The sequence below is a fragment of the Ischnura elegans genome, chromosome 5 (assembly GCF_921293095.1).
Source record: "Ischnura elegans chromosome 5, ioIscEleg1.1, whole genome shotgun sequence".
NCBI classification, from domain to species: domain Eukaryota; kingdom Metazoa; phylum Arthropoda; class Insecta; order Odonata; family Coenagrionidae; genus Ischnura; species Ischnura elegans.
Genome location: NC_060250.1, coordinates 134,198,850 through 134,225,859, shown reverse-complemented (window position 1 = coordinate 134,225,859; position 27,010 = coordinate 134,198,850). Strand labels below are relative to the sequence as shown.

Sequence of the window (27,010 nt, the reverse complement as noted above, 5' to 3'; positions counted from 1 at the left end):
TGAATGCATCTAGCACACGACCACATCCGTTTTACGGATATAAAATAGCCCGGTGTATCCTGGCATTAACGTAGTGATTCCGATGATTTTGAGTCCGGTTTTATTTTTTTAATAAAGATTGTGGAAAAAATTGAGCGAGAGTTAAAAATCATGCACGGATAAACCGTAGCCGAAGAATCGGGAGTCTGCTGTATTTTAATATTGTTTTCCTCATGCATAACCTTGGATTTTATTGACTCTTGCTTTTCAAAAAATGCCATGTAATGATCCAAAGGGGATTGTAAAGAGATCAGGGACTTTGTGTTCTGGAATATTGCTACAAACGTGTTAATTAATGGCAAGTGCTGCTACCAAGACCTAAAATTTTGCACCTATAGCTTTTTTGGTTCAATGAGTAGGTTTTTCTCCAGGTGCTCTTCATTTCGTAATCTCTCAATACTGTTGAATGCCTGTGCATGTTTATTTTGGCCATCATTTGGGGTTCCTGTTTTCTTATCAAATGCCTTTAATTGCAGCTGAGGAGACTAGTCACACAACCTGGTCTGGCTCTGATAGAGACTACACATACGATGAGCTTATCACAAGGGTATTCAACATAATGCGAGAAAAGAACCCTGACATGGTGGCAGGCAAGAAGCAGAAGTTTATCATTATACCTCCACAAGTGGTTCGAATTGGGACGAAGAAGACGTCCTTTGCCAACTTCACAGAGATTTGTAAAACGTGAGTACAGACACTTCCATCACTCTTGTTATGATTTTCTTGAAAATCCCATCCTCTACTTGGAAATCCATCACTTTTGTGTGTCAGTGTACCTCATGTGTTGGGCACAGTTCACTGACTCTACAGGTCTCCACATTGGTGTCATTCTAGTAGGTGGTGGACAAGCAACTCATTGCTATAGACCACTAGTAGGGGTGCCAGGGAGGTGCTGTTGTGTTTTAGCTAGTTTTTGTGGCACTGTATTTGTTTATTTATTAAGAGACAGTGTCAAGTCTACTTGCAAAGTGCAGCGCTTACTTGGCTGTGGAGTGTTGTGGCTCTGTGTAATCCAGTTTCGTGATTATCCATCATTATCCTCTTTTCAAGTGATATAGTCTTAGCATATTTGTTGTGGCTCTGCCATCCTTGCAAAGTGTGTTCCATTGACTGCAGAGAATATGTCTTGAGTATGCAAATGTCTCTCATCCAGTGTAGCCATTTCCTTTTCCTGGCCACCACGTTACTGCTCAAAGTGGGTGTTTGTTGGGCTCGCCGCTCTTTCCTTCCCATTCATACGGTAGTTTCCTTCATCGAAGAAAATGAAAGGCCTTGATTGCGATTCGTTAGCAAACATTAGTGCATTCATAATATACAAATTGCGGTAAAACCTCACCTTAACGAAGTCCCGCTAAACGAAGAACTCCGTTTAATGGACAAATGCTATTGGTCCGGCCAATTGCCAATGTAAACACAGTAGTGAAAAACCCCGATGAACAAACTCCTCTTCTACGAAAACTCCCGATCAACGAAATGAAGTTTTCATGCGATCGAGTGAAATTCACCTCTCGATAACCAATTTCTCCGGTTAAATTTTTATTTTCATATGAATCATTTAATATGAGTAGCATTGGAGGGCCAATCAGAGACTTCCACTGACTAAGCCAATTAGAATCGTCATCATTAACCTTCACTGTGGTTTATTTCCGCCGACCCTAACTCGCGGCAAATTGTAAAAAATGTCAATGCTGACTTTCGTAAAATAACTCATTGTCCCAATATTTACACGCTCAAAGATATGAAATCTAGAGCTATGTACTTCAATCACATTCATTAGACGGTTGCTTAAGATACTTAACAGAATTGCAACGCGTCAATTCTGAGAAGCATTTTTTCACTCGCCGCCATCTTGGATAACTTCTTTAGATTACGAGAGATACAATGTGTGCGCTAGAAGATGAAAGCCAACATTTGCCTCTCTAAATTATCTTGACTATGACTCAGTGGTAACTCTTGTTTCATTCTCATAGTTTATTTCAATATCATCTCAAAACTAGGAGAAAGGGTCTAGCTGATTAAGATGGTGAAAAGTGCCCCTAGATGTTTTGAAAAATAAAAAATATACACTTGGAGTACATAAAAAATTAAATGTGTTTCCCCAAAGTGTCAGGTCCTAACAATGGAAATTAACCCCAAAAAAATTAAAACACCAAAGAATTGAAAGGATTGTCGATCAGTCTGTAATATTATTGATTAAGAATAATTATTATCATAAGCCATGCCTATCACACTTATATTAATCGTAATTATTGGTTATAACTAGTGATGGGTCGATTCCAAAATTTTAACGATTCCGATTCTACCGATACCGATTCCATCGATTCTGATGCCATAGGCTCCATGAAAAATATCACTTAATTCCAGGCAACAAGATAACCACTTAAAAACTTGTGCTCTGTGAAAGAATCAGTTGACAAAAGCATCTTTCATATCATCACTATGTAATTAAAATATAATACCTAAATTTCAAAACAGAACATACCTGAAAAGTGGTGTTATCTCATAGGTATTACTTTAGAATATTGGCTCTCATGTTTAAATTTAAAATAAAAGTATCTCCTTTAATATCTATTTTTTTATTGAAAATATCTTATCATTATCAATAATGTCTCACAAATTTAGTCGCCTTTTATAGACTTAAACTTTTGCTCAGAAAGCAAAGCACCTTCACTCTGTCAGGATAAAGCCTGTTGCGTTTTACATCACATATTTTTCCTGTCGAACTAATAAGTCTTTCACCGAACACAGTGGATGGTGGTATGGCAAGAAACATTTTTGCTAATACTTTCTGCCTTGGGTACGATATATAAGTCTTCCAGTATTTCCCAGGTAAGGAATTTGGTGGTGCATTCATCTCTGATAAATAAGCTTCCACTTCAGGTTCAACAGTGTTTGCTATGGTGACTTAGGGTACTTTTCCAAATGCATCACTCTATCTTGACCATATACTTGTCACAGGCTCCCTAGTCTGCATTTGTTTCTTCAGAAGATAATAGGGATGTGCAAGTAGCACTTTTTGATCTCAAGTAGAGTTGAAAATTACTCGCGAGTATCGAGTCGAGTCGAGTATGATAATTTCTTAACCAGGCAATACAGCAGTGCATACTACAATATATTCTACTCCAATTTTGTATAATGAATGTCTAGCCTAATGTAAGAAGGAAAATATAATTGTTAGGTTTAGGAAAATATAATTGTCAGAAGTAGGAGATGAATGAAAATTAATTTGTCTTCAATGGTTCCATAGGCACAGTTAAAATTAATTAACCCCAAGTAATATGTTGACCATTTAAGTCATATATGTATCCAAACTACAAGGGAGAGCCATGAGTATAGTAATTTTCACAGCTATAATAAATATTACATACAATGTATATGAGTCATGTAATACCGTATAAGCTCGTGTAAGAGGCGCACCTTTTTTCCCAGATATTGCAGCCGAAAATGGGGGTGCGCCTCTTACACAAACTTCTTATCTTCCCACCTCCCCTTCACCGGTTGCAAGTTCAAGGGGAACTGAGTGGCCTTGGTTTTCAGCGTGAGTCAGTCATCTGAAACCCTGGGTCAAAATCAAGCGGCAGGCAGGGGAGTTTCTCCCTTAGTGACGTATTTTTAAAATGCTCCTGTTTGAATTTTTTGCAAGCATCGCGCCGTCACGTCGGTACCCCAGAGGTGAACATTGAAAAGATCGCGCGGGGTGATTCGCTCCGGAGCGCGCGCTAAATTTATTGCCGCGAGTGGGCATCCCGCGGCATTTATACTGCATATAGTAATATTGGTGTCAAAACCTGCGGTTGAAAAAATTCGAACGAGTGTGCTCATTGTTGGACTTAATAGTGGATAGAAGAAATCGGAAATGCTTATAAGTGAAGAGCGCTGAAGAAGAGGTCGAGGGGAGGAGGGCTCCCTCCCCTCCGTATTTAAAGCTACGAGCGAAGGAGAAAGGGAAGAACGCGTCCGATCTTGCATGTGACGTCGTTGCCTTTAAAGCGAAGGGGCGAAGGCGCAGCAATGTGATATACGCAGTTTGCGTTGCCTAAGTTTCCAGTCCGTCTCGTCTTGTTTGAATGCGCTTATGCTACGCTTGTTTCTTCCGAAATTGTGCTGTTTGGACTATGTTGAATATTAGTAGCCTTGTTTTAGCTATAAATCTTTGTGTCAATCAATTAGAGCTCAAAAAACTTAAATGCTGTCAGATATACGTCGCGTTAGGTCTAATTCTTTTTAGAACCTCATGCGTGTCATACAATTTCTGAAAGATATCAAGATATCTTCGAGCTCAGAAGGTGACTCACGTAGCATTTGGCCTCCAGAAACTCGGGGAATTGAACCTGGTAGACCGAAAAAGGTAAGTTGGTGAAATGGGGTAGGGATGGAACACGTTTCCATTGTTCCCCTGTAACTTGATATTTTCCTGTGGAGTCTCAGAAAGGAAAAAAATGGCAGAGGCATTGGCTGATGGAGAGCCGAGTGTAGTTCCGTTAGGCCCCTTGCACACACACCGATTTTGGACGGCCGGTAAAATATTGGCCGATATTTTACCGGCGAAGCGATGCTAGCACACACGCCGGATTTTTACCGGTCAAACGATACGTTGCTAAGTTTTTGAGCCGGCGCCGGCGATCCACAGTGACAATAGCCGGCAGCTAAACGGCATTTTACAGGTGCCAGCGTGTGGTCGGTACGTGTGCAAGCTCCAATGCTCTCCCATTGTTCACCATTGGAATATGAATTGGACGGCCGATATTTTACCGGCCGTCCAAAATCGGTGTGTGTGCAAGGGGCCTTAAATCTACGACGTGGTTATTATCCTACGGCGCTGAGATTGCCCCGATTGTTGTTCAATCTCTTGGGAAAGCTCATGCCATTTGCCTGTCGTGTTTTGCCTTAAAATTTTCCACGGCTGCAATTCTATTGCAATACTCCTGCGAGAGCTTTTAAACAAAATTGTTCGTGAGTAGGACAAGCAATGTAGAGCGATGGCGTATGCAAAGAGAGGATCGGAACTCTTTCTACTCCGTCTTATGCCGCCGCAGTTATCAAAATTTCCTTTTTCAAATAGTACTGAAAGAGGACATTTCGATAACTGTCGAAATTCCAGGCATACGTCTGCAACACCGCACGAGAGGACAAAAAAAGTCGCAAATTTTTTTTTCTTTATAGCTCTGAACCTCAAAATAGGGGTGCGCCTCTTACACGTGTGCGCCTCTTACACGTGTGCGCCTCTTACACAAGCTTATACGGTATTTGGTCCTTTCAAATTCTCAAGCAGAAAAACCAATTATTTTACGGGTTCCAAACTATTCAGGTTTTGACGTCTCCATGTTACAGTATTAGTTCCTGCAGAAAATTGCCTTTTGCTACACACTTGTGTGATGTGGTAAGTACCGTATATCTCCGAATATAGTCCCCCCTTTTTTTCCAAAAATGGCCGCGGAAAAGTAAGGGGGGGGACTATAATCGAGTGTAATCCAATTTAGCATACTAAAGGTGACCATAAAGTAATAAATAACGGCATAATGGCTAATGTTCTCGTAGTCTTTCTATTTGAGTATATTTATGAGGATTATAATCGGAGATATTAGTAAATACTGCCACGTTTTACCGGAAATTAAGACAATTTTTACCACAAATGTTGTACAGATACGATTATTCCGATTCAAATAGCATATCGAATATGCGTTTTCACGGAATCCATCGGGTAGCCGCTAATTTTTCTTGGAAAAGTATTGTTAGAATAATTCAATCCACACTGATCACTTAATGACGCAAAACAGTAAATAATTAAAATGAAAACTAAACACACACTATCATGACATCAATCGAACACTAGAATTGAATCAATAGTATATGTACCCGTCGCTCATTTAATAGTTACACGATTTAAATAATTGCGAAAAATAAACAGATAAAGTGAACTTTTCGTGACGATTTAGCATTTCATTGCGTCCGTAGCTACTATACGTCCATGTGCCCGTGCGGTTCGTGTTTACAACCACTGCCTTTACCGCCTTCACCATAAAGCCTTCACAGAACAAGAATGCGCAATAGGTGATGCATTTGTTTCTGAAAAGGCGCAATAATCGACGACTTTAAACCAGAAGCGCCGGCATTACTGCATTTGATCGAAATACAGCGACTCAGCATCGAAAGTGTAATCAATTTATTGAGGAATATCTTCAATTCGTCAGGGTAAATAGGATCGATAAATTATGTCGCATAACGTTTCGCAATTATTTCCGCGATATTTTCTTTATTAAAAATAATTTTACGTTCAACAGTGAGGTGATGGATCAAGTAGAAAGATGAGGATCAATCCTGCCGCAGATTAGAGGCCTTCAAAGACGGAGTTTCGATGCCAATTTAAAAATAGCCGTTGCAGAATACGCCGTAAATCATAGTATTTACAGCGCTAGCAAAGCGCTAATACATCGCGGAAGTCATTTCGGGGGTCTCGATGCGGCAGATTCAAAGAATTAGAGGAAAATATCGTCGAATTTGTGCGCAAATGCAGAGCAGAAGCTCTTTGTGTAATTTATGCAATGATTCGCGACTAGGCATTGAAAATTGATATAATTTTTTTTCAGTTTTAATGTTTGTTGGAAAAAGTTTATTTCTTAATTTTATTACTTTGATATTTGTAAGTCCTGTAGTTTAATTGTTTTGCTTAGCAGGCATTTGATAGCAATATTTTTATAATATTTATAATTTATTTAACACAATTTTATTTAGATTTCCTAAATTCTTCAGGTCACTTGGATTTGTGATGACTTGATGGGTGTGTTACACTGGATCTAAGGAAGTTTCAGGGCCAAATGCAATACTGTTTATGGGCTTTAAGTTAAAGCTTATACAGTGTGTCCTCGTTTAACGTCGTCCCGTTTAACGTTGTTTCATGATAACGTTGCCCAAAAATTGAAACCCTTGATCATTTAACGTCGCTATTGCTTCGCGATAACGTTGTTCAAATTATGCGCGGCGAAAAAAATGAATGGCGAATAGGACGCAAGCGCATCTGATGTATAGTAAATATTACTATATTAATGCGATTGGTAATTTTCGTTCGACAGAAAAGGTTGGCGTGGGTAGCGTATGTTAAATATGCATCTGAGCGAATAATAATCGCCTCCTTAACCCATTATTCGTATATTTTTCTGATGCCAACCGAAAACAATGTCCACGAAGAAGAGTGGCTATCCTGGTGGTTCTTCAGACGTGAAGAAAAAACGGCGACATTAGGACAAAAACTTGGTATTATTAAAAGAATTGAAGAAGATGCAACTGCTGGAGAGATTGGTCGAGTTTTAGGTTTGCAGGTCGAGTTTTTACAATAAAAATTTCTTCTGTTACTGAAAATATCGATGTTTCGCCATTAAAATACTTTCTTTTTAGTTTTTATATTTCATTTAATAATGCCTTCCTCCCAATCTTTTCGTTATGAAAATTCGTTTCATTTCGAATGAATCGTTATCATGCTGAAGTGAATAATCGGTAATGAATGTTTCTCGCGATTTCCGCCGCGTTAAAGAATTCATATCGTCACGAAAATTGACTCGCCCTTCATCCTCGTGCTTCCGAGTGTCAGATTCAGATTTTTTCATTTTGGCCTGATTCAGGTGTCTCCCGATTGGTCACGAAGTCTGCTTAAAGTTACGGCTCCGATAATTGGCCTCCTTGGATTCTCGCCCGGGAAATTCTGGATTCTTCACGAAGAAATGGATTGTTAGGAGCATGGCTAGGAACCAATTTAAATTTTTTACATTGTTTCTTATGGGAAACGCTGCATCGTTTAACGTTGTTTCGCTTAACGTCGACTTTTTCAGGAACAAATCAACAACGTTAAACGAGGACTCACTGTATATTGACATTGTCTGTAGTCATTTGGAAATCAAAAATGAAGGTTTAAAAAATACAATAGCCTTGGATACTTAAAAAAATTTCTCATTTCTTCATTACATCTGGTTAAGGAACTATAAATTACTGATACATGCAATGGATCACAACATGTTTTAGGTATAGTTATTTTGTTGTGATGGAAAATATGTGAACAGATTTGTTCTTAATCTTCACAGAAAATAATAGTTTTTATCGAATCTAGAATCTTAACTTGCTAACCACAGAAAAATTGCCTTCCTTTACATTTTAAAATTTTTCCCAAAACTGAGGTCTCAAAATTGGGGGGGGGACTATATTCGGAGATATACGGTACTTTCCAACCAAAATTGCAAGATTTCGGAAACTTTGGAATTTCTATTAAAATTATATCAACGCTTTAATGGATCTTGAATCTTCATCGAATTCAAGTTCTTCAAGAATTCCATTCATTTTTCTCTCTCTTAAGCAAGCCGACTTAATCTCTTCACTTTACTTCAATACCCGAGCCATGTTTCTTAAGCGTGGGATGGTTCCGAAAAATATCCAATCCTTAGTATTTTCACTCGAGTAATGCGCTAAATGATCAAGTCGATCCATGCATAATCCTTTTTAACATCCTCAGTTTAGTGTGCTAGGTCAATGAAGACTATTACCCGTGCTTTAAATGACGATTTTCAAGACTTAAGTTTTAAAAAACTTGAAAAATCGGCCTCAAGAGTTCCAGGGCTGGTAGCTCAGCTGTAACGCGTGATTGAAAAATCACTCTTATTTCTCTCGTCGCAAACGTTTTTTTCCAAGATTTCTACTTAGTACTCTTTAAAAATCCCTACTTCATATTGTGGTTCAAATTTTCCGAGTTATATTTTTCGTAAACGAAAGATATTGTCTACTTTTTGTCAAATTTCATGTGAAAAACAGGTCGGCCATTTTGCGTTGCAAAACCAGACAGATGAGAGCCAAAATCTTCAAAAGTCATTGAAAGTATAGGCAAAGCATCAGGTCAAAGGAATATTGCATTTTTTATTCCAAAAAAATCATACCAACGCAACACCACCTCGATAAATTCAAAGCTTTTCGAGGAAAAACGAGATCGCACGTGGTTTTGAAAAGTTGGAATGAAACTCATGTTTGGGCCACTGTATCATCACTAAGGGCCTTATTTATGTAAAATGGCATATAAATTTATATATGGTAATGATTTAAGAGTATTTACGCCAAGTTTCAAGTCTTTATCGCCAAAAAGGTCATTTTGGACTTTATTCCAGCTTTTTCCGATTTTGGACCAGTGTGCACCGTGTCGGAAGACAATCAGCCGCCGCGGCTGGCTTAAAGGTATTCGGCGCCCACGTTGACCACTGTAGTGTATTCGGCAAGCTGAAACTACCAGGCCAAGGCATTAGAATGACTTATCGGCTTTAAAAATTGTATTATTACATGAGTTTCATGATAGCGCTTCCTGTCAGCAGATTGCTGGACCTACTAGCCTCGAAAGCTCTGTACTTACTCGACTCGACATTAGTAATGCTTCTAGAGACGCTCAAGTCAAGTACCAACTACTAGACTCGACTCAAACTTTCGAGTACTCGCACATCCCTAGAAGATAACGTGTTTTGTTATTACGATTACGTGGCGCGAACATTCAACTGACTGTTGGGAACGCGGTCGTGTATAAATTTGTGGTTTGAAGTACTACTGGAATCGGAATCGATTTTTCACCTGGGCAAGTACTCGTTTTTGATTCCGGTTCTTGGTCGAGAATCGAGGAGTCGAACTGACCCATCACTGGTTACAACCACACTGTTAAGCTTTAAGTTCGTCTTCAGTTTTCGAGAAACACACCCATCTGCCAAAAATTATTTTTTTCATTTCTCCTGACTTTAATTAACCATGAACCTATCGCCAGCATTTGAGCCAATTTCCTAATTACTGCGTGAATATGACAGAAGTGGTGATAATTAGTACATCGTTTTTTTGAATATGCTTAAAGGCCGTTTTACACGGGGCAATCATTGTGCAGGTTTGCATTGAAAACGTTGAATGGTGAAGAAGCCAAATGATTTCATTTGGGAGAACGGTTACAATTTGAGCCTAGTTTTAGGAAAGGATTCCAAACCCCTTCCAACAACATTGTCCTCTTGCTGAAATTAAGGATGAGTCGGTTGTTTAATTTTTTCTGTTCTTGGTACCAGTCCGGTTCGTCCCCATCAGTTTTCAGTTCTCCATACTCGGTTCCAAGGATGAACTCTGATTATGAGGATCAATGGAAATTCAAATGAACAACCACAAGAAGTGAATTAAAATAATTTTATTGAAGAAGTAAATTAGCGCGATAGCTCTGTAAAAAAAACTTAACTCTCCATAATTTTAATTGCCAAGTGAAAAAGTTTAAATAGCATGTTGTTAAAGAATGCATGATCGACCAATGTGTCACATGGCATCAGGCAGCCACCTTCTTCAGGTTTTGATTAAAAAATCCAGATTTTTACCCTATCTATTCTATTTTTTGGCAGAAATATTGCCTGCAAAACTGAACAAGTGTTCGCCGAAAACAGTAGTGGTCAATGTTGATTTTGAAGGCCTGCACAAAATATTCTTGGAGCACAGTTTACATACTGCATAGATAGTTACCATAATATCAGGATCAATAGAGACACTCCCCCAACTTCTGATGACATCATCAGTTTATTTGTTGTAACTTGTGAGTCAGTTCAAAACATATGTTGTATTCTGCTATGTAGGTTAAATGGTTACTTTAATGGACAACTTATTCGCATGCTTTACTGTCACAGTTCTTATGACCTCAACAGTAAACTGCTCAAAATGCCAGTACAGCTACACCAGTAGCAAGGATAAAATGAGCGGTTATGAGCAAACTCAAATGTAAGGCAATGCAGTGTTTCATTCTGTAGGATAACCACACTTTTCAATGCCTTGCATAGGTCTAACAAACAAGCTCTCAGTGCGCATCTTGTTCATATGTTGAAGAATCACTGTATACAGTAAAACTTTGATTTTACGCTGTTGGAGGAACCGAAATATGGGCACTGTGCGAAATCAACAGTTGGTATTGAGGAGGAGTATAGTTTTCAGGATAACACTCGTTCATTATTTTTAGAAGGCTTAGGCCCATATCGTCAGTCGCTCCTTCAGATCTCGTCTTCACTTAGGATTCCTTCGGCGGCCTCCTTCGCAAAGGACGCGATTACGTTCGAGAGACGATCCTCAGTGAAGCTCTTCTTTATCTTCCGACTTAAGCTAGTCTTTTGGATCATTTTCGTCGCTCATGGCATGTCCGGTTCTGAGATCCATTCATCCAGTCAAACAAAGACAAAGCATAACTCACCTAGCGTCACATGGGTCACAAAATATACTTAAATGGAGCGAATGGGTAACACGGAAAGAGTTTTTCTGTTTAATTTGGTAATCAAACATAGGGATATTCAAGAAAATAAGAAAATGGATACAGTGACAGTTTGCATTGGAATCAGAAATTAAATTCACCGAAAATTCATAGATAATTCATACTTCAAATATACAACAGACCCAAGCGTGGGAAAAAAGCAACAAGTTTCCTCAGTTAGATGATTAGTAAATATCAACTATAGTCTTTAGTAGTCGAAACGTACACCTAAACAATCCAGCATTAACGTAAGCCAACATGATGATTAAATAATTGCTGGGGTGTAGGTAATATAATGCAAAAAGTTGTTTGCCAACGTGTTGTTTTATTTTAAAGCCATCATTCCCTTTCCGAATAAAATTCCACTGGATTTTGGCAATTCCTCAAGTATTGCCGAGATAAGTAATTGTGCGCGGAAAAAAGGTTTAGTTAGAACTATCGAATTCTGATGAAATTTATCAAACTTTTCGGTCGTCATATGGCTCATTGAAAAATTTAGTAACAATTACCAAACCAGTTTGATAAATTATATCAAACTGGTTTGGTAATTGATACCGAAATGGCCAAAGCAGTTCGATAAAAACTATCAAAATCAAAAGATAATAAAACCAGCGTAGCGTGCACAGTGTGCGTGAAAGATTTTCAATCCAGAAACCACTATTCTGATTTAAAATCATAAAATTAATAGTTTAACGTAAGTTTATGCTAAAGAAATACAAAAAAAGCTAAAAAAAAATTCACCTGCAAGCAGCATCGAACGTAGGCCCTCCGCGTGGTAGCGACGGGCGCTAACGACTGGACTACATCGGTTACAGTAATAATACCATACACAAAGGCAATAATATTTTATTAATGTAAATAATCAACCTTTCCGTTGAAATGTGAATAAGATGTGACTAAACTTTCCCTTTCTAAGCTTAAGAGGAATACTTAATGCACACAATTGCATTACGTAGTTACTCCATATCCATTTCTAGTGCAGATGCGCAAGAAAACTTTATTTGTAGGCTTTTTACATCGATGTAGAGATGATTTTAACGTGCTGGGTGATGGATTAAGTCTAGTATGACGACTTTTATCACATGTCATTCAACATGATCGCAAATGATTATGCCTCAGGAATACCTCTAATTAAGGTTTTTATGTGTCGAAATACACAAACATCTCCTTACAGCTTTAATATCCATGATAATACGCTGTTCAATCATTGCCTTTGATGCACCGGCTTACGGATAACATTGCAATGTAAAGCAGAAATAAACAGAAAAATGAACGTAAACAAAATTAAAACGTTATCGCCATCACAAATAATAAAAACAAAATCATTTCTACCAACCTATCTTTTATGTAAGGCCTGTTTAAAAATCTTTTAAGTGATGAAATGGTTGTGAAGTGGATGTGAAGGCTGGGCCAGACCAACCTACGCTGGCGAGGAGTCCTTCACCAGCAAAGTGCGCTGAAGAAGACCTTCAGACGTCTCTCGAACTGAAATCTATCCTTTAGGAGCCGAGGAAGATGAAGGATGGCTAAAGAAGCGACTGACGATACGGGCCTTAGTCATACCTTTATGTACATATAGTTCTGATTTAAGCCAGAACCGGAACCAGAAAAAATCTCATATGTGAGGTTTCGCGGTAAAGGAACATGAAATAATTTTCAATTGCGTCAGATATATGTTTCCCGGATTCAATTACTCATTTAGAGGCAAGAAAATGAAGCCTAATTATCTGATTTACTCACAAGCAACTCCACAGATGACATGTTACCTTAAGAGAAACAACGTTGCATTCCTGAACAATTTATCCTATGGTTGAATTGCTACCATTTCTGGCACTAAGATTACTTCTGTTACCCAGGAGAAATTTCGGAATGGTGATACTAAATGCTCGTAGAGAAGCTATTTTCAAAAATAATCTCATTAAATCAGTTTTCAGGAAATCCGTTTAACCACCTGCAGACAAACAAAGAAAGGAGATTGAAGAAGTGAGATATCTGTGGATAGTCATCCAAATTAACCCCATTAACAGGGACCAAAATTTTGCTAATACATCACGAAGGCTTTACACCCTGTGGGCAGAGATAGCCATATTCCTACTTGAGTGTAATGTGGAGGGCACTTCCAGTGCACCACTCTGTCCATCAGATGGGACATTGAGTCCTGGTCCCTTTTGAGCTTATCATTACAACCTGGCTAATGCCAACATAGGGTTCCTATCCCCCCAGCCCTTACTTCATGGCGTTAATGACCCCATCTGTCAGTTACCTCCTTCCAAATAGCATACCATAGATAATATGGAGCACACAGGACCCGGGATGTTCGGAAATTCAGATTTTTCCGGTGTTAATATCACTTTTTTTAAGTGAGCTATTTAAATAACCGCACAACTACCGTCATGCCACCAGTGATGAAAAAATAATTGATTAATAGTCCGGAACAGTTTTCCCTCTTTATAATTTTTACACATTAAAAAAGCATTTTCCCATGAGATTTTAGCATAAGTAGATAGAATCTACCGGGTATAGCTTCTCTGTCGGCATTCTTCCGCGAATTCAGCGCCGGGACCTTCGACTCACAAGCCGTGTGATTCAGCGTGTAATAGTTTGCTTCCCTCTATCTGATAACAACACCGGACAGTTTTTGTATTTCAATTTAATGGTGCTAAGCCATTCCTGAGTTTTAAGGGACTGCCTTATCACTCACGTCTTGAATTTGACTTTAGTGATTACATGACGATTGACGACGCGAGTTATTTTCCGAGGGCATATATTCGCGTTCCGTTAAAAATAAACACTTGCCACCAATCGGAGTTCAGCTATTAGCTATTCAAGTTCCAACTATGTTTAATTTAAACCCGCTGACAATGAGATACAAGCTGAGTCAGTTCTGATAAGCACGCCCCGCAAGCAACTTTCCCTCGCCTCCATTTGTCCCGCAGATGTGGGGTTAGCCCGCGGAATGAGACAATGCATGCTGCTTTTACCATCGTGTTGAATTTCCATCGACTTACGTCCATACCAGAAATACGACTATGTTTTTTGGATCACCTTGGAAGCCAAAATTTGGGCATGGGAGGATTTTTAACGGCTCATATCGCCATTATATTTCGCTGGGGCGACAGAAAACATAGCGTTGGCAAAATTCTAGAAAACCTTCCGTTAGGGATAGATATTCTGTAGTTCATAATTTTGAATTAACGACCATCTACTGTAATTACAATAAATATGTTGTAAACAGCGTCGATAAATAAGTCTAATAATAAACGAAAGGTGATAATGTTAATATCTCCGGCGATCATCTGTCTTAATCAAAAGTAGTTACGCTTACATGGCGATTGCCGTATGTCGTTGCGATATCCTTCTACGGCAAATTTGAACTAAGAGCGATATTCGCATTCGTAAAGAAGCCTGAAATATTACTGAGAGGGCGCAGGGGGAAGCAATAATTAGATTCGAAATGTTTTTAGTTTCGCGCTCAACAGCGCGAAGTCATTTCAACCGTTCCTGTATTCTTTTCTGCAACTCATTGAGACGAATAAATAACCTAACTTCATATTGCTCTAGTCGGGATTTTCAAAACAAGTCGAAAGACAACTGCGTAAAATCAAGATTAGCGGCATCTTTGGGGCTGGGGTTATGATGTGCAAAATCGAAAAACTGCGTAAAATCAAGAAAAGATGTAAAATCGAAGTTTCACCATTGCAAATCCCTATGCTTTCCGGCCGGATTTGAGTGTCGCTGCATAAAAATGAGACTTGATGTAAAATCAAAGTGCGTAAAATCGAAGTTTTACTGTATATTCATGATTCAAACCTGAGACCACTCTCAGATGAAACGATTTTCTGCTGGCCACCATTCACGGCACATGGCGTTGCAGAGAGTCGTCTGGTCTGAAAGCCACCTGAATTTCACGTGAATGTCAGCTGGCTAAAAGTCGCTTCATCTAAAAGTAGCCTCAATGTAGCATTGTCTGTATTTCACGCCGTAGACAGTGCATCACTGGGCCAGATTGAAATGGGTGCCGTGCTGTCAACAGCGAGATTCGACTTGTTTGAAGGCATCCATAGAGACCTCTTGTAAGTTGAAAGAATGATGCCGTGCTGTCGACGAGGGCTGGCAAAAAGTCAGCTCGTTTGACTGTGGCTATGGCTAGGCTAGGTGTCAGGCTGTGGCTATGGAAATGTTACAATGTTGGTGAGAGCGACAAACTGACGTGTGCGTGTTAGTGAGCAACTCTCAAAAGATAAAAACATGGATGCCATGCAATCGGAAAGTAATACATGCATTTTTTAATCTTTCATTCACTTTTTGGCCTTGGCTATGCTGCTTACAATTTCGGCTTGGGCGCCAAATTCAAATCCTCGAGACAATTCCAAGCAGGTTCCTAAGTACCAACTTTATGCGATTTATTCTTGATACCAGTTCCACAGGCCAAGAACCGGGTACTGGAACTGACCCATCTCTAGCTGAAATTCAAACTGTCCCAACAACAGGACAACATCATTTATTCCCCTAAACAGAGCTGATACTTCCAATTCTAATGATGAAAGCCCTAGTAGAGGGACTGAAATGTTGAGCAAATATGACACGAATGCTGCCTTTGTGGATTTGAATAAAAATAATTAAGTTTTTCAATATCACTGTGATTCAATTCCGCTAATTCCTTCTTAGACTGTTGAATCCAATTTGAACCTAATTGATTGTCCATTATTTTTTGCTTCAGGCTTCATCGCCAGCCAAAGCATTTGTTGGATTTTCTGCTTGCTGAGTTGGGTACAAGTGGCTCTGTGGACGGTAACAATCAGTTGATCATCAAGGGTCGCTTTCAGCAAAAGCAGATTGAGAATGTGCTGAGGAGATACATTAAGGAGTATGTGACGTGCCACACATGTCGATCGCCGGACACAATCCTCCAGAAGGACACTCGCCTCTTCTTTCTGCAGTGTGAGACATGTGGGTCTCGTTGCTCTGTTGCCAGCATCAAGTCTGGATTCCAGGTGAGTGCTCACGGTGGCTAACTGTGCTACTTGTCTCTCTCTCTCTCTCTCTCTCCAGTTTTGTGTTTTAAAGTATGCACCTCTTAACCGCTAGCCCTTTGTTAACATATTCCTGTTTCTCAAACATGAAAAAAAGTAACTGAATCAGAAAATTCCATGGTAAAATTTTCAACACATACGTGAAGTTATTGCTGGAAAAACGGAAGGGCTTCCAATAACCTGGGTTTATCATAAAGGGTTGAATGGTGTTCCTCTATCACAGGCAGTTATTTGTGCAAAAGCTGTGGCTTTATCTGAATCTATAAAAGTAGATGGGGGTGGTGATTGCTCTGAGGCATTTAGTGGTTCCAGAATTTAAAACTTCTGGTGGTGTTTTAGTGCTACGAAATCAGGTGACTCTGCAAGTGCTGATAGCACAGTCACAGCAACATTTTCTGATGAACTCCAATCTGTGATTGTGAGTGGCTCCTTTCCTCCGCAACTAGTTTTTAATGTTGACGAGATGGAATTGTTTTAGAAGAGAATCTCTTTCATTCATTTTCATGGAAGAAAAGCCTGATTCAAGTTTCAAGATATTTTAGGACCGTTTCACGTGGCTGCTTGATGCTAAGGCCTCAGGAGACTTCAAACTAAAGCCAGTTATGATTTATCATTCACTAACTCCTCGAGCAATAAATTGGCTTTTAAAGTAGCATTTGTCTGTCATTTGGATGAGGAACAAGAGGGCCTGGGTAATACAAGAATTTTTTAGACTGGTTTGAAAATCCGTCATCTGCTGGCAATGCTGCATTACAAATCCCTGTGATAGCATGATTTTTTCCCTGGATGTTGGGCCACCTGCATGAAATGTGGGAATTTCATAAGCACATGTAAATTTATTTAGATGGGAAAAACATCATTTTAATGCATGCCTACTGTCTTTAACGATATTTTAAACGATAAATGTTTGTATAAATAAGGTCTTCTAAGGCTATTTTTAGGAATATAGGAATGTATAAGGTTTATAGGAAATTCGATGCCCAACACTTATGGGAATGCATCCCTATCTGCCCCGTGTTAAAATGCTCTCATATAACCCTAAGGAACACATCCCTTGCACTAAGCAGAGGGCATGGTTGTAAGTGGAAAAAATATTATTTCCTAAAGATATGATTTAGAGACCATTGCTGCCCAGATTTGAATAGAACACATGGCCAAGGAGTGGGCCTGGAGTTGGCTTAGACAAGTTGTTGATACTAAGGAAATGCTCCTGTGTTTCATAATGTAGACATTGCATTCTAACTTGTGGTTCACCAAGTATGCTTCTTTGTTATGCTTCCCAACTTTTGTCCAGCATTGATCAGCTTGGTGTGACTCTTAACCCCTCAAGTGCGGCGGGCATTTAATTAAATCCTATCCCAGTGGCCGGATGAGATTTAAATGACTTCGCCTTTTTGCCATACTCTCATTCAATAATTTATTTCTTTCATAATATATGATCAGTATCGTTGAAAATTTTTGTAAAGCTGCGTAATATAATGCGCTACTATTTAATAATTTTTTGAGCGATTTGCATAAATATTTATTGTTTTATGTATCTCCTTCTATGAACTAATGTATAAATTTTTCAGTTTTGAAAGATTTATATTTCGTTTCGAATAAGCTGTGAGGTCTCTAACATTCCACGTATTTTTAAAATACAAGTGCATGATGTATTTTAGTTATTTGGGGTTGAAAATTTCATAACAGATTGGATACTTGCGATAGGATTACCCGTTTCTACTTGAAAATTTATCACTTTGCCCATTTCTCTTTGTTCTATCACTACCGTATCATTTCATATAGGTAATCATGTGCTAATGTTTCAAACGTCGATATATTAATATTAAAATGATTTTACCTTGAAAAATCTGCTTTGTGTGACATGATTTGAAGCAATCCAAACATATTCCCACTGCAGATTTCTCACACCAGTAAACGCAGTCTCTTCATTTCCCATATTAGGCACAAACTGCACACCTCCTTTGAGACTTTGATTTCTTCCCAGCTGCAGGAAATGTCCTTAGGAAATGTATTTTTTTGAGTCTTGGTATTAAATTGTGTAAGAAGTGACGGCCATGTCCAAACAGTCCGTATGAAGTTAGATATTTCAAAAATATTACCTCGACCAATCGCACGCAAAATGATAAGTCAACTTTTTATACGTGTTTTCCCTGTGAAAAACATATGAATTTAGGACTGCGGCATTCAATAGTCTCCTAAATAACTTCATACACCACTTGTAATGGCGTTTTCTTTCCATTAGGTACGAATGCAATAGCAGGTCCTTGAAATTCACCCCACCAATGAATTTATTATAACCTAATTCACAAACAGAGTTCCAAGTCTCTTTTTTGCCTTTCAATACTATTCCCATTTCGTAGGATCCCCAATTATAAATAAAACTACCACACACAGAAAGAACACCCGATGATAATTTCAACACACTGCCTGAAAGAACACCACACAGCATGAATGACTCTAGTGGACTGAAGCGCGTGATTTGGGAGCTCCATCAAGAGACGAGAAAATATCTCGAAGGGGTCCTGGTATATGCTGACGGTTTAGAAGGAATCTTATCTTCGTTGATTACTGTCCAGAAAAAAAATAAAAAAATAAATGCAGAGCGAGGCACATGGCCCCTTCGCTTTGGACACTTAGGACTAACGAGGCGAACTAAACACTTGGGGCTCCAGGTGAAGACACACAAAGAGAAGGCAGTGAGCTTAGAAGATACCATATCTCAAGCTAAACTAGCTGACACTTCTTGACGTCCCACAAGCAGAATAGGCGGCAGTTTTCAAGATGGTACAGTTGAAGGAAGGCATCGAGTTTTGGACCGAATTCGTCAACGCACTGGTTTAAAACGGAATTTCAACGAAACATTTAAAATTATCCTGAGTACATAAAGTCGCTATGAATATTTTATTGGAGAGGAAAAACATTTCTTTAAAAGATAGAGTAATTAGTTTTAATTCAAGAAACAATATCTGTCAAAGAAAAATTATTATATACAGTAGGTCAGGAAGCTTACTAGGTACGCATGACGGCGGCATATGAAATTTAAAGGGCGCGTACTGGGTAAGCATGACGGCGTTGAGGGGTTAATCAGGCCAGCGTGTACAGCCTCGGCGAGCTCTAACACTGCCCCAATTGACAACAGGCAGCCTGGTCCATATACTCATAGTCATTCAGTTGAGATGTGCCTAGCATTTTCATTGGTGGAATTGCAGGCTTTCCAAGCTCCACAGTCAATGGTAAAATAGGTTACACTCGTATATTTTCAAGTAACTCACCACTCTGAAGAGAAATGCCTCATTATAAAGAGTGCATACTGCAGCCGGGAATTTTTTTTGCTTCACTATATCCACATTTTTTTACTCGTTATGTATCGGCCTTTTGTTGGTGCACTGTTAATCGCTCCCTTTACCCTGTTAATTCCTAGCAGTACCAAATGGTAGTGCAATACTACACTGCCTTTTTGTTATTTATCGTAATTTGTTTGGGTTTTTAAGAATCTTAAATTGATGATCATGTTTTTAACTACATTTTTACGAAAGGTTTACTGCTTCAAAGCTATAATTAACGCATTTAGTGCAGTTTGAAAATGTATAGAAAGTATTTGTTTCAAGTAGTTTTTTCACATTCTTTAAATGTGTTTCCTCTCAATATGTCACTAAATACTTATACTTTTTATTTCAGGCCGTCACTGGGAAGAGAGCTGCCATTCGAGCAAAGACAGCCTGAGCTAGTTGATGAAATTAACATGTGCCCTTTGTCAAATATTCAAACTTTGGAGACAATTTTAAAACTGAAAATATTGCAATTTTGTGTGAAGAGTCAATATTTTATCCATAGTGATCCTGCCGGTATAATATATTGCTCATCTCTCAAAGTTATCCTTGTGACTTGCCCTCGAGTATTGTACAATCCCATTTTTTGTGATTGTGAGTAATTGCAGGACATAGCTAATGCACTATCAAAATGTTGTTTCTATTTATATCTGAACGTAGAATTTAAAATAAAGGCAAGAAATATCCCGTTAATTGTGCATTTGTGGCATTGAAGTATGCCAACATATATAATTCATGACTTCCCAATTGCCAAAATTGGTGGTGGTCTTGTGTAATAACTTATCTGGTCACTGTTTAAATATAGGCAATTGTATAAGTTCATAATAATAAAATGTTACTGGATAATATTGTTTAATTTTCCTATATCCATTCCAATATTATATACAGTACTGTTCAACAATAACAATATGCATTCAAAAAATAATACCTTCCCAGCCTCAACAAACAAATATACCACCTGCCTCATACTTCATAATATGGTATTTAACAAAATTCAACCCATTTGTCTCAGGAGCACATCTAAATTAGGAATTCTTCCTAACAAATATAGCACTTTGATGAGCATCTTCCCACTCCAGGACTTCAGCTTGTCAATCCTGAAAATTGAAGCATACTGAGAATTGATCTAAGCAAAAACAGACACAAGAAGCAAGGTAGATAAAAATCATAGTCCCATCAATCATAAAATGTATTCATATGATGATGAAGATGTTCCATGAAAAAGGGAAAAAAGTTAAACCAACCACAGCCGGCACTCAAAGTAAGCTCTCTGTTGAATGCTTTGAACAAAGTTGAAGAGTCCTCCTCCGTCTTTGACAGCAAAGACACCTTGAGTGGCACTGCGAGCCATTATAGTGTAGCGGTCCACAAGGTCACCATGCTCCTTTGTTATGGCACGAATGGTATTAATGTTCCTGAAAATAAAAGACGTGGTTTAATAATCGACATAAGATATCAACTCAAAAACAGCATGTTTATAAGGAGATTTTCTCGTTTAGCCTTTCGTAATGCGTAAAAGCAGTTTAATGAATTAGTAAACAGTTTAAAAAACTCAGTCTACCAAAGGACTATTTGTTTTGGTTTGTAATAGGGTAGTTTCCTTCATCAAAGAAAACGAAATGCATTGATTGCGATTCCTTACCCACCATTATTAGTGTATTCATAAGGTACAAATTATTTGGTTTTAGAAATACCAGTCTAGACGAATGTTAATGGTCAATTAGGGATACATATCGTTTTCTTGCTTTGGGTGATTCTCCATAAAGAATCACTAACTTATCATTGAAGTACAATTCCTCCTTCACTGCCTAAATAAATTTGAATGAATTATAGGTACATACATGCATTCCACCTTTTATCCACATCAATTTTCTTTGTTCAAACAACTTTAATGTAATAAGGCTCACTAAAACCTAAGATAATGTAAAATTAATATGTTTGAACCATAAAAGAAAATAAGAACATCAGGGTAATATATCAGCATTAAATTATAAACAAAAAATTATGAAGAAAAAGTGGTTCAATGGAGTAACCGGCTCCCTTGCAGAGTAATTCCCAATTCACCGCAGGAACGATTGATTCTGCCACAGTCAAACTAACAACACGACTTTTAACATGGAGAGCCAAATCTTCCCATAGGGTATACGTATGGTCATAGTTAGTTACCATCAATAAAAATTGCAGAAAGGTATGCCAAAATTCTAGTCTCTTCTAAATTTCTAATTTACAACAGATTTTTATTTTATTATTGTAAAAAAACATCATTTTAGCCTTTTATGAATCAAAATCATGCACTCGTTGACATTCTAGGCACTGAGGCATGTATATGAATATAGCGAAACAATGGCAAAAATTGCATTTAAATTTTTCAAGATCTACTCCAAAAGGGTAATTAAATATTGCTGTGAATAAAAAAAGGTTCCTTAGAACCAGCATTAATCATGAGATAGGAGAGAGATACCACCTGAGGACTAAATACAAATCATCTTACAAAACATCAACACTATTACAAAGCATTACCAGGTGCAAAGGCCGAGAAACATTTTTACATTACTGCATTAAAGGCAAAACAAGTAATTTGTACATCACACAAAAACATCCACAGAGTGGGAGTGATACATCCTTCTGATGAGTAATAAAATTGCTATTGGGTGTCAAGCTCCGAAGTGAGAAGCATGCATTTCTCACACAAATGAAAAATATCCTGATAGAGCCAGGAATGGATGGCATATGGATCCAAACATGTGATGATTTCAAGAGAAAAATGTTCAGGAATAGTGCATTTTCAATGCATCTATACCTTTGAAGATTGCTTACTCCTTCAGCATGTAAATTTCACAGTAGGCTTCTAAAGAATATTTAACTTGAGAGGACCAATAAAAATCTAATCTCTACCCGCTGAGAAATTCAATTACCTTCCAGAACATCCTATGATAAACGGTAATGATGATATGGACACAGCTAATAATAGTAATATTTTCATTAAAATTACTAGATAAGTTACACAAACACATATAGAAAAAATCTTGCACAAGTTCATTCTAAATTAATTTTTTTTAAATCCAATAAATACAACATAAAATACACCAATTATAACCCACATTTTAACACCATCAATCACAATTGCCTCCACCACTGAATCAAAAAGTGCCTAGGAATGCTGAACAAGATTATTCAGCAATCCAATGTCTAGGAATATCCATAGGTATTATAATAATGCAGATTAATTGCAAAAATATATCACTAAATTGACGAAAGAAATGTTGGTCAAACATACCGAATGACTAGCAGCATATTTTTTGGCATGGTACGTAGAATACACATGATTTTATCAAACCGCTGTAGAGCCATTTCCTGCATGTACTCAAGATCCTGATTGGTGAGTTTAGTGGTTAGTAGGAGAGAGTGTTGTTGGACTATTGGTCTCTGCATTAAGATTTCGCCAAAGAGGAGTTCATCTGCAAGAGGGAGTAAACATGTTATGTCCCAACTGTGAATAATACAATGCAGTATATGATACACTGCAAGAAAACAAGTACCTATTGTGATATTGTACTGTAAAAAATAGCAAGCAGGTAACTGCTGCAGCCGCCAAAACCAACGTATTCACAATCAGACAAAATTACTGTAACCACAGAGAAAGGAATAAATGAAGTGCTTACTGCACAGTGAATTAATGTAACAGCAAATAGAGCTAGTTCCACTGCTAATAGCCAATTGACATCATACTAGTACGCACTGGCAAGATTACACCACAATGTGCTGTGATGTTCTTTGGTTCATGCCAGTGATTACAGCACATTCTATTGGAGATGTTTGATGATTAAATGCGGGGAAGTTAATCTATGAACCAGACACCAAGCATTTTTACTTACTGCAAATATTGCAATGAATCGTAGATATTTCAAAACAAAATATTAGAAAATTCAAAACTATGAAATGGCTCTCCTGCAGTATGCAACGAATCAAAGAACATCAGAGAAAACTTGCAGACCTTTGTCATCAACAGGCTTGCCAATGAGCAATCAACATTGCAGGAGCACAACTACCTCCATCTCACGTCACACTAACTACTGTGTAGTCAGCACTCTGGTTATTTCACTTCCAGAGGTACAACCAAACTTAAAGACTATTAAATTGGAAAACTATCACATGTCGTCCCCTAACAATTAAATCTTCTAACGGAGTTACTTTTCATTGATGTGTTGGCAAGAAACTGTATGTTATTAATTTTTTATCATTATGTACCAATGATTAACGCATTCCCTGCCTCTTGCCACCACATGGACTCTCACCTGAATTCAAACTCTATTTTGTGGATTCCACTTCACCATTGCATCGCATTACACTGCTGGATAAAATGTTTGGCACAAGTGCTATAGTTGGCAGGGATTGAGTTAATCTTCTGAAAACCTTCTCATACTTCACAAAAGCATGTCTTGATCCTTCCACTAAAGAAGCACTCCTAACAGTTACAAGCTATACCAGTGAGGATGCTGCTTCTAGATGACAAAGCTACCTTGGCATTGGATCTGTAAAGACTGGAGGTAATGATGGCAAACTGAAATACAATCTGCCATCTTTACCTCCCGCGAAATACAGCTATAGCACTCTATTGAGCTTTTTAAGATCCCACACTGAAGCAGCAATTCCAACACTTCCTGATGATTCCTTACACATCCAAACTCCAACTAACTCACAGTCCATTGACAGGGTTGTAACAAAATCCCTAAATTCAATATTGCTGCAGCCTTTTCCCTGACTTAAATTATTCATATCCCCTGACATTTTTGCACCCACCTTTTGCTCATAGCATTTTTACTTGCCTATGCCAATCACCACCAGCTTTTACTATAATTCAAGTTTGACACACTCTAGTTACTATGAGTTATTCAGCAGGTAGCTTACATTGCAGTCAAATGTCCCATGAAAGAAACATGGCTAAACAGAGTATCAAGCAAAGGAATTTTCTTCTAGAATTTCATGGGGGTAAGAAAGCAAAATAAATATTTGGTAATACATACAGTACACATACACTGTGTAAAGTAATGCATACATACAGTAAACATACACTGTGTAAATTAATCCAATGTTTTCAAAACCTACATTTTCCAAAGAACCATTACAACCATTTCCCAAGTCAAATTTGCAGCATCTTTCTACGTCTAAGACACAAGTCGACCTCAGTTAGTTGAGAGTGTTCTGGTTATTTTGATATGCTTACTAGGGTGGGCCGAAAAAAGGTTTTTTTTCCTGATCAAATTTGCCCTGTGCGGGAAAGTTGCGAAATGATATAAGGATCTCGCACACAAAATTTTTTTCAAATCGGATAATATTAACCACTGCCGCCCGAGCTCTAAAGTTTAAAATTTTGCGAAAAATCAGGCTGATTTCAGAATCAAACGGCTATGAAGACGAATTTTATGAAAATATGGGATAATGGATAATAAAAAAGAGTGGATACATGTTTATAGTTTATGAAAATGACATTTGAAGTTTTTTTGACAAAATCTATGGTTAAAAAAATGTCTATGAATTAACAACAAAATTATAGTATAGACCACCCGCACAACACAACTCATTTTTGCCTACATTTCTAAAACTCCATTTTGGGGGCTACATTGCAGGTAAAATAATATTTATTTCGATTGAATTTCGTTTCTTATCAAATAAGTCATCATATGGTAGTAAATAATCCCACAAAAAGTAATAATAAGGTAAATTATTGGAAATTAACATCAATCATAATGACGAATAACGTGCCTGTGGAGCTATTTTCAACAAGAAATTCAGCCAAGTCTAAGAAAAAACAGAACCTGAACACCAAGCATTTCACTAAGTAGCTCTCTGCTAGTTTCGTAAAGAAACTACCCAGAACTCACCACGAGGAAGAGGCTACCATCGAGTTCCACCCGTGTCCCCCAACCAACCTTCCAAAGGATTACGGGAGGACTGACGCAATGGTTAGAATAGAGGGAAAGCGTACCAGGTGTGGAGTGAAGTGCGTGATATTTGTTGCACCCGAAAATTTCATGGGTAATGATTTGCCCACTCATGAAGAGATGATGAAAATGTTTTTGTACTATCGGTACATTGAAGAAGAAAGTTAAAATACCATTATTTCTCTGTCGGGAATCGCGGAGACAGTGGCTTATGCCATTGAAGGCATTTGGTATAGATCATCTATCCCAGCTGTTGGATATAGGCAAATTGTTTGACAAATTATTCAATATCATGGAAATAATGGCAATATTCTTCGATCGGTCAACAAGAATGCTTTCATTGATCTAAAGCAAGACTTTCTTCGTCACACACATCAGCTTTTTGATGTTGCGGCATGTAAGTTGCTTTAGTGAGACTGATTCTGTTTGTGATATTCTTTCGAAAATGCCTTGTTTAGAATGGGAATTCCCTAAGGACAGAGAATTGGCAGGAAAATGAAGATAGGCCCCATCGATGTGCAGGAGACCAAAAATAGGAAGACGAGGCTTTGCAGGTTAGAAGGAACAAAGGGACACCCGAATGTTCCACCCTATTTTGTCATAACACTTCTGTTCAGAAGACTCAGGTGATGAAATGACATTGAACGGAGAGTTATGTGATACAAGTGAAGGAGAGGATTTCATGGAAAAAGGTTAGTGTAAATAATTTGAAATTGCCAAGATTTGCATCATCGTGTGAATAATTCTGCATGTCAACCATACCTCTGCAGCACTTGCATCTGCGCACCTAATAAATATCGGGTTGGTTACTCAAGGAGTCTCAATGTACTTTATGTTGACAAGAACAAAGTTAGAAGGGAAAGAGAAAGATTGTGCACGTCTCTTCGGAGGAATGTGGGAACTGTTAAACTGCAAGTTCTTTACTTCGACGAGAGGAAAGACTCTGCTTTCGTTTATAGTCAATCAAAGTGAAAAACAATAGGTGAGGAGCATGTAACTCTTGTTCAAGAGCCCGGTTCAAGCTACTTATGGCATGCCACCCCATGTGTCAGCAAAGCTATTGGCCTCTAAGATTCCATAACGAATTTTCTAGGGGAGGAAATGATCATTATCGATGGACTCCAAGCAATTGTGCGCGATGGAACTTAGGTTAACACCGGAAGCCATGCTGGAGTAATCAGGAGTATGGAAATGGCCCTAAGAAGACCTTTGCATTGGTTTGTTTGCCTGCTTCATTGCAATGAACTATCGTTCAGAACCGTCAAAAGAACTGATGACCCTGGCAAAATTTGTTATCGAAGTTTACGCTCCAATGCGGTTTTCAATAAAATTGAGACAATATTGAACAGAAGTCCCGAAGTATATTATGAACATGATTCTTCTTATGAA

The 27,010-nt window shown here is 38.2% G+C and overlaps 2 protein-coding genes across 6 annotated transcripts in view; one reads left to right on the top strand and one right to left on the bottom strand.

Moving 5' to 3' along the window:
* LOC124159591 (eukaryotic translation initiation factor 2 subunit 2) overlaps positions 1-20,525 on the top strand; it is a 47,712-nt gene extending 27,187 nt beyond the window's left edge. For both annotated transcript variants that reach the window (XM_046535506.1, XM_046535504.1), the window contains 3 exons: positions 516-723; positions 16,035-16,308; positions 20,029-20,525. In XM_046535506.1, the coding sequence (XP_046391462.1) occupies positions 516-723; positions 16,035-16,308; positions 20,029-20,073 (527 nt within the window). In that variant the 3' untranslated portion in view covers positions 20,074-20,525. The remainder of the gene's footprint in view (positions 1-515; positions 724-16,034; positions 16,309-20,028) is intronic.
* Positions 20,515-27,010, bottom strand: part of LOC124159589 (uncharacterized aarF domain-containing protein kinase 5) — a 95,237-nt gene continuing 88,741 nt past the window's right edge. For 2 of the 4 annotated variants that reach the window (XR_006864980.1, XM_046535503.1), the window contains one exon: positions 22,988-23,137. Coding sequence is in view for 3 of the 4 variants with exons in the window: in XM_046535503.1 (XP_046391459.1) it covers positions 23,134-23,137 (4 nt within the window). In the remaining variant the exon portion in view is untranslated. Of the gene's footprint in view, positions 20,777-20,923; positions 21,095-22,956; positions 23,138-27,010 lie in introns of those variants that run through there. The other 2 variants (XM_046535502.1, XM_046535501.1) reach the window with 2 other exon arrangements.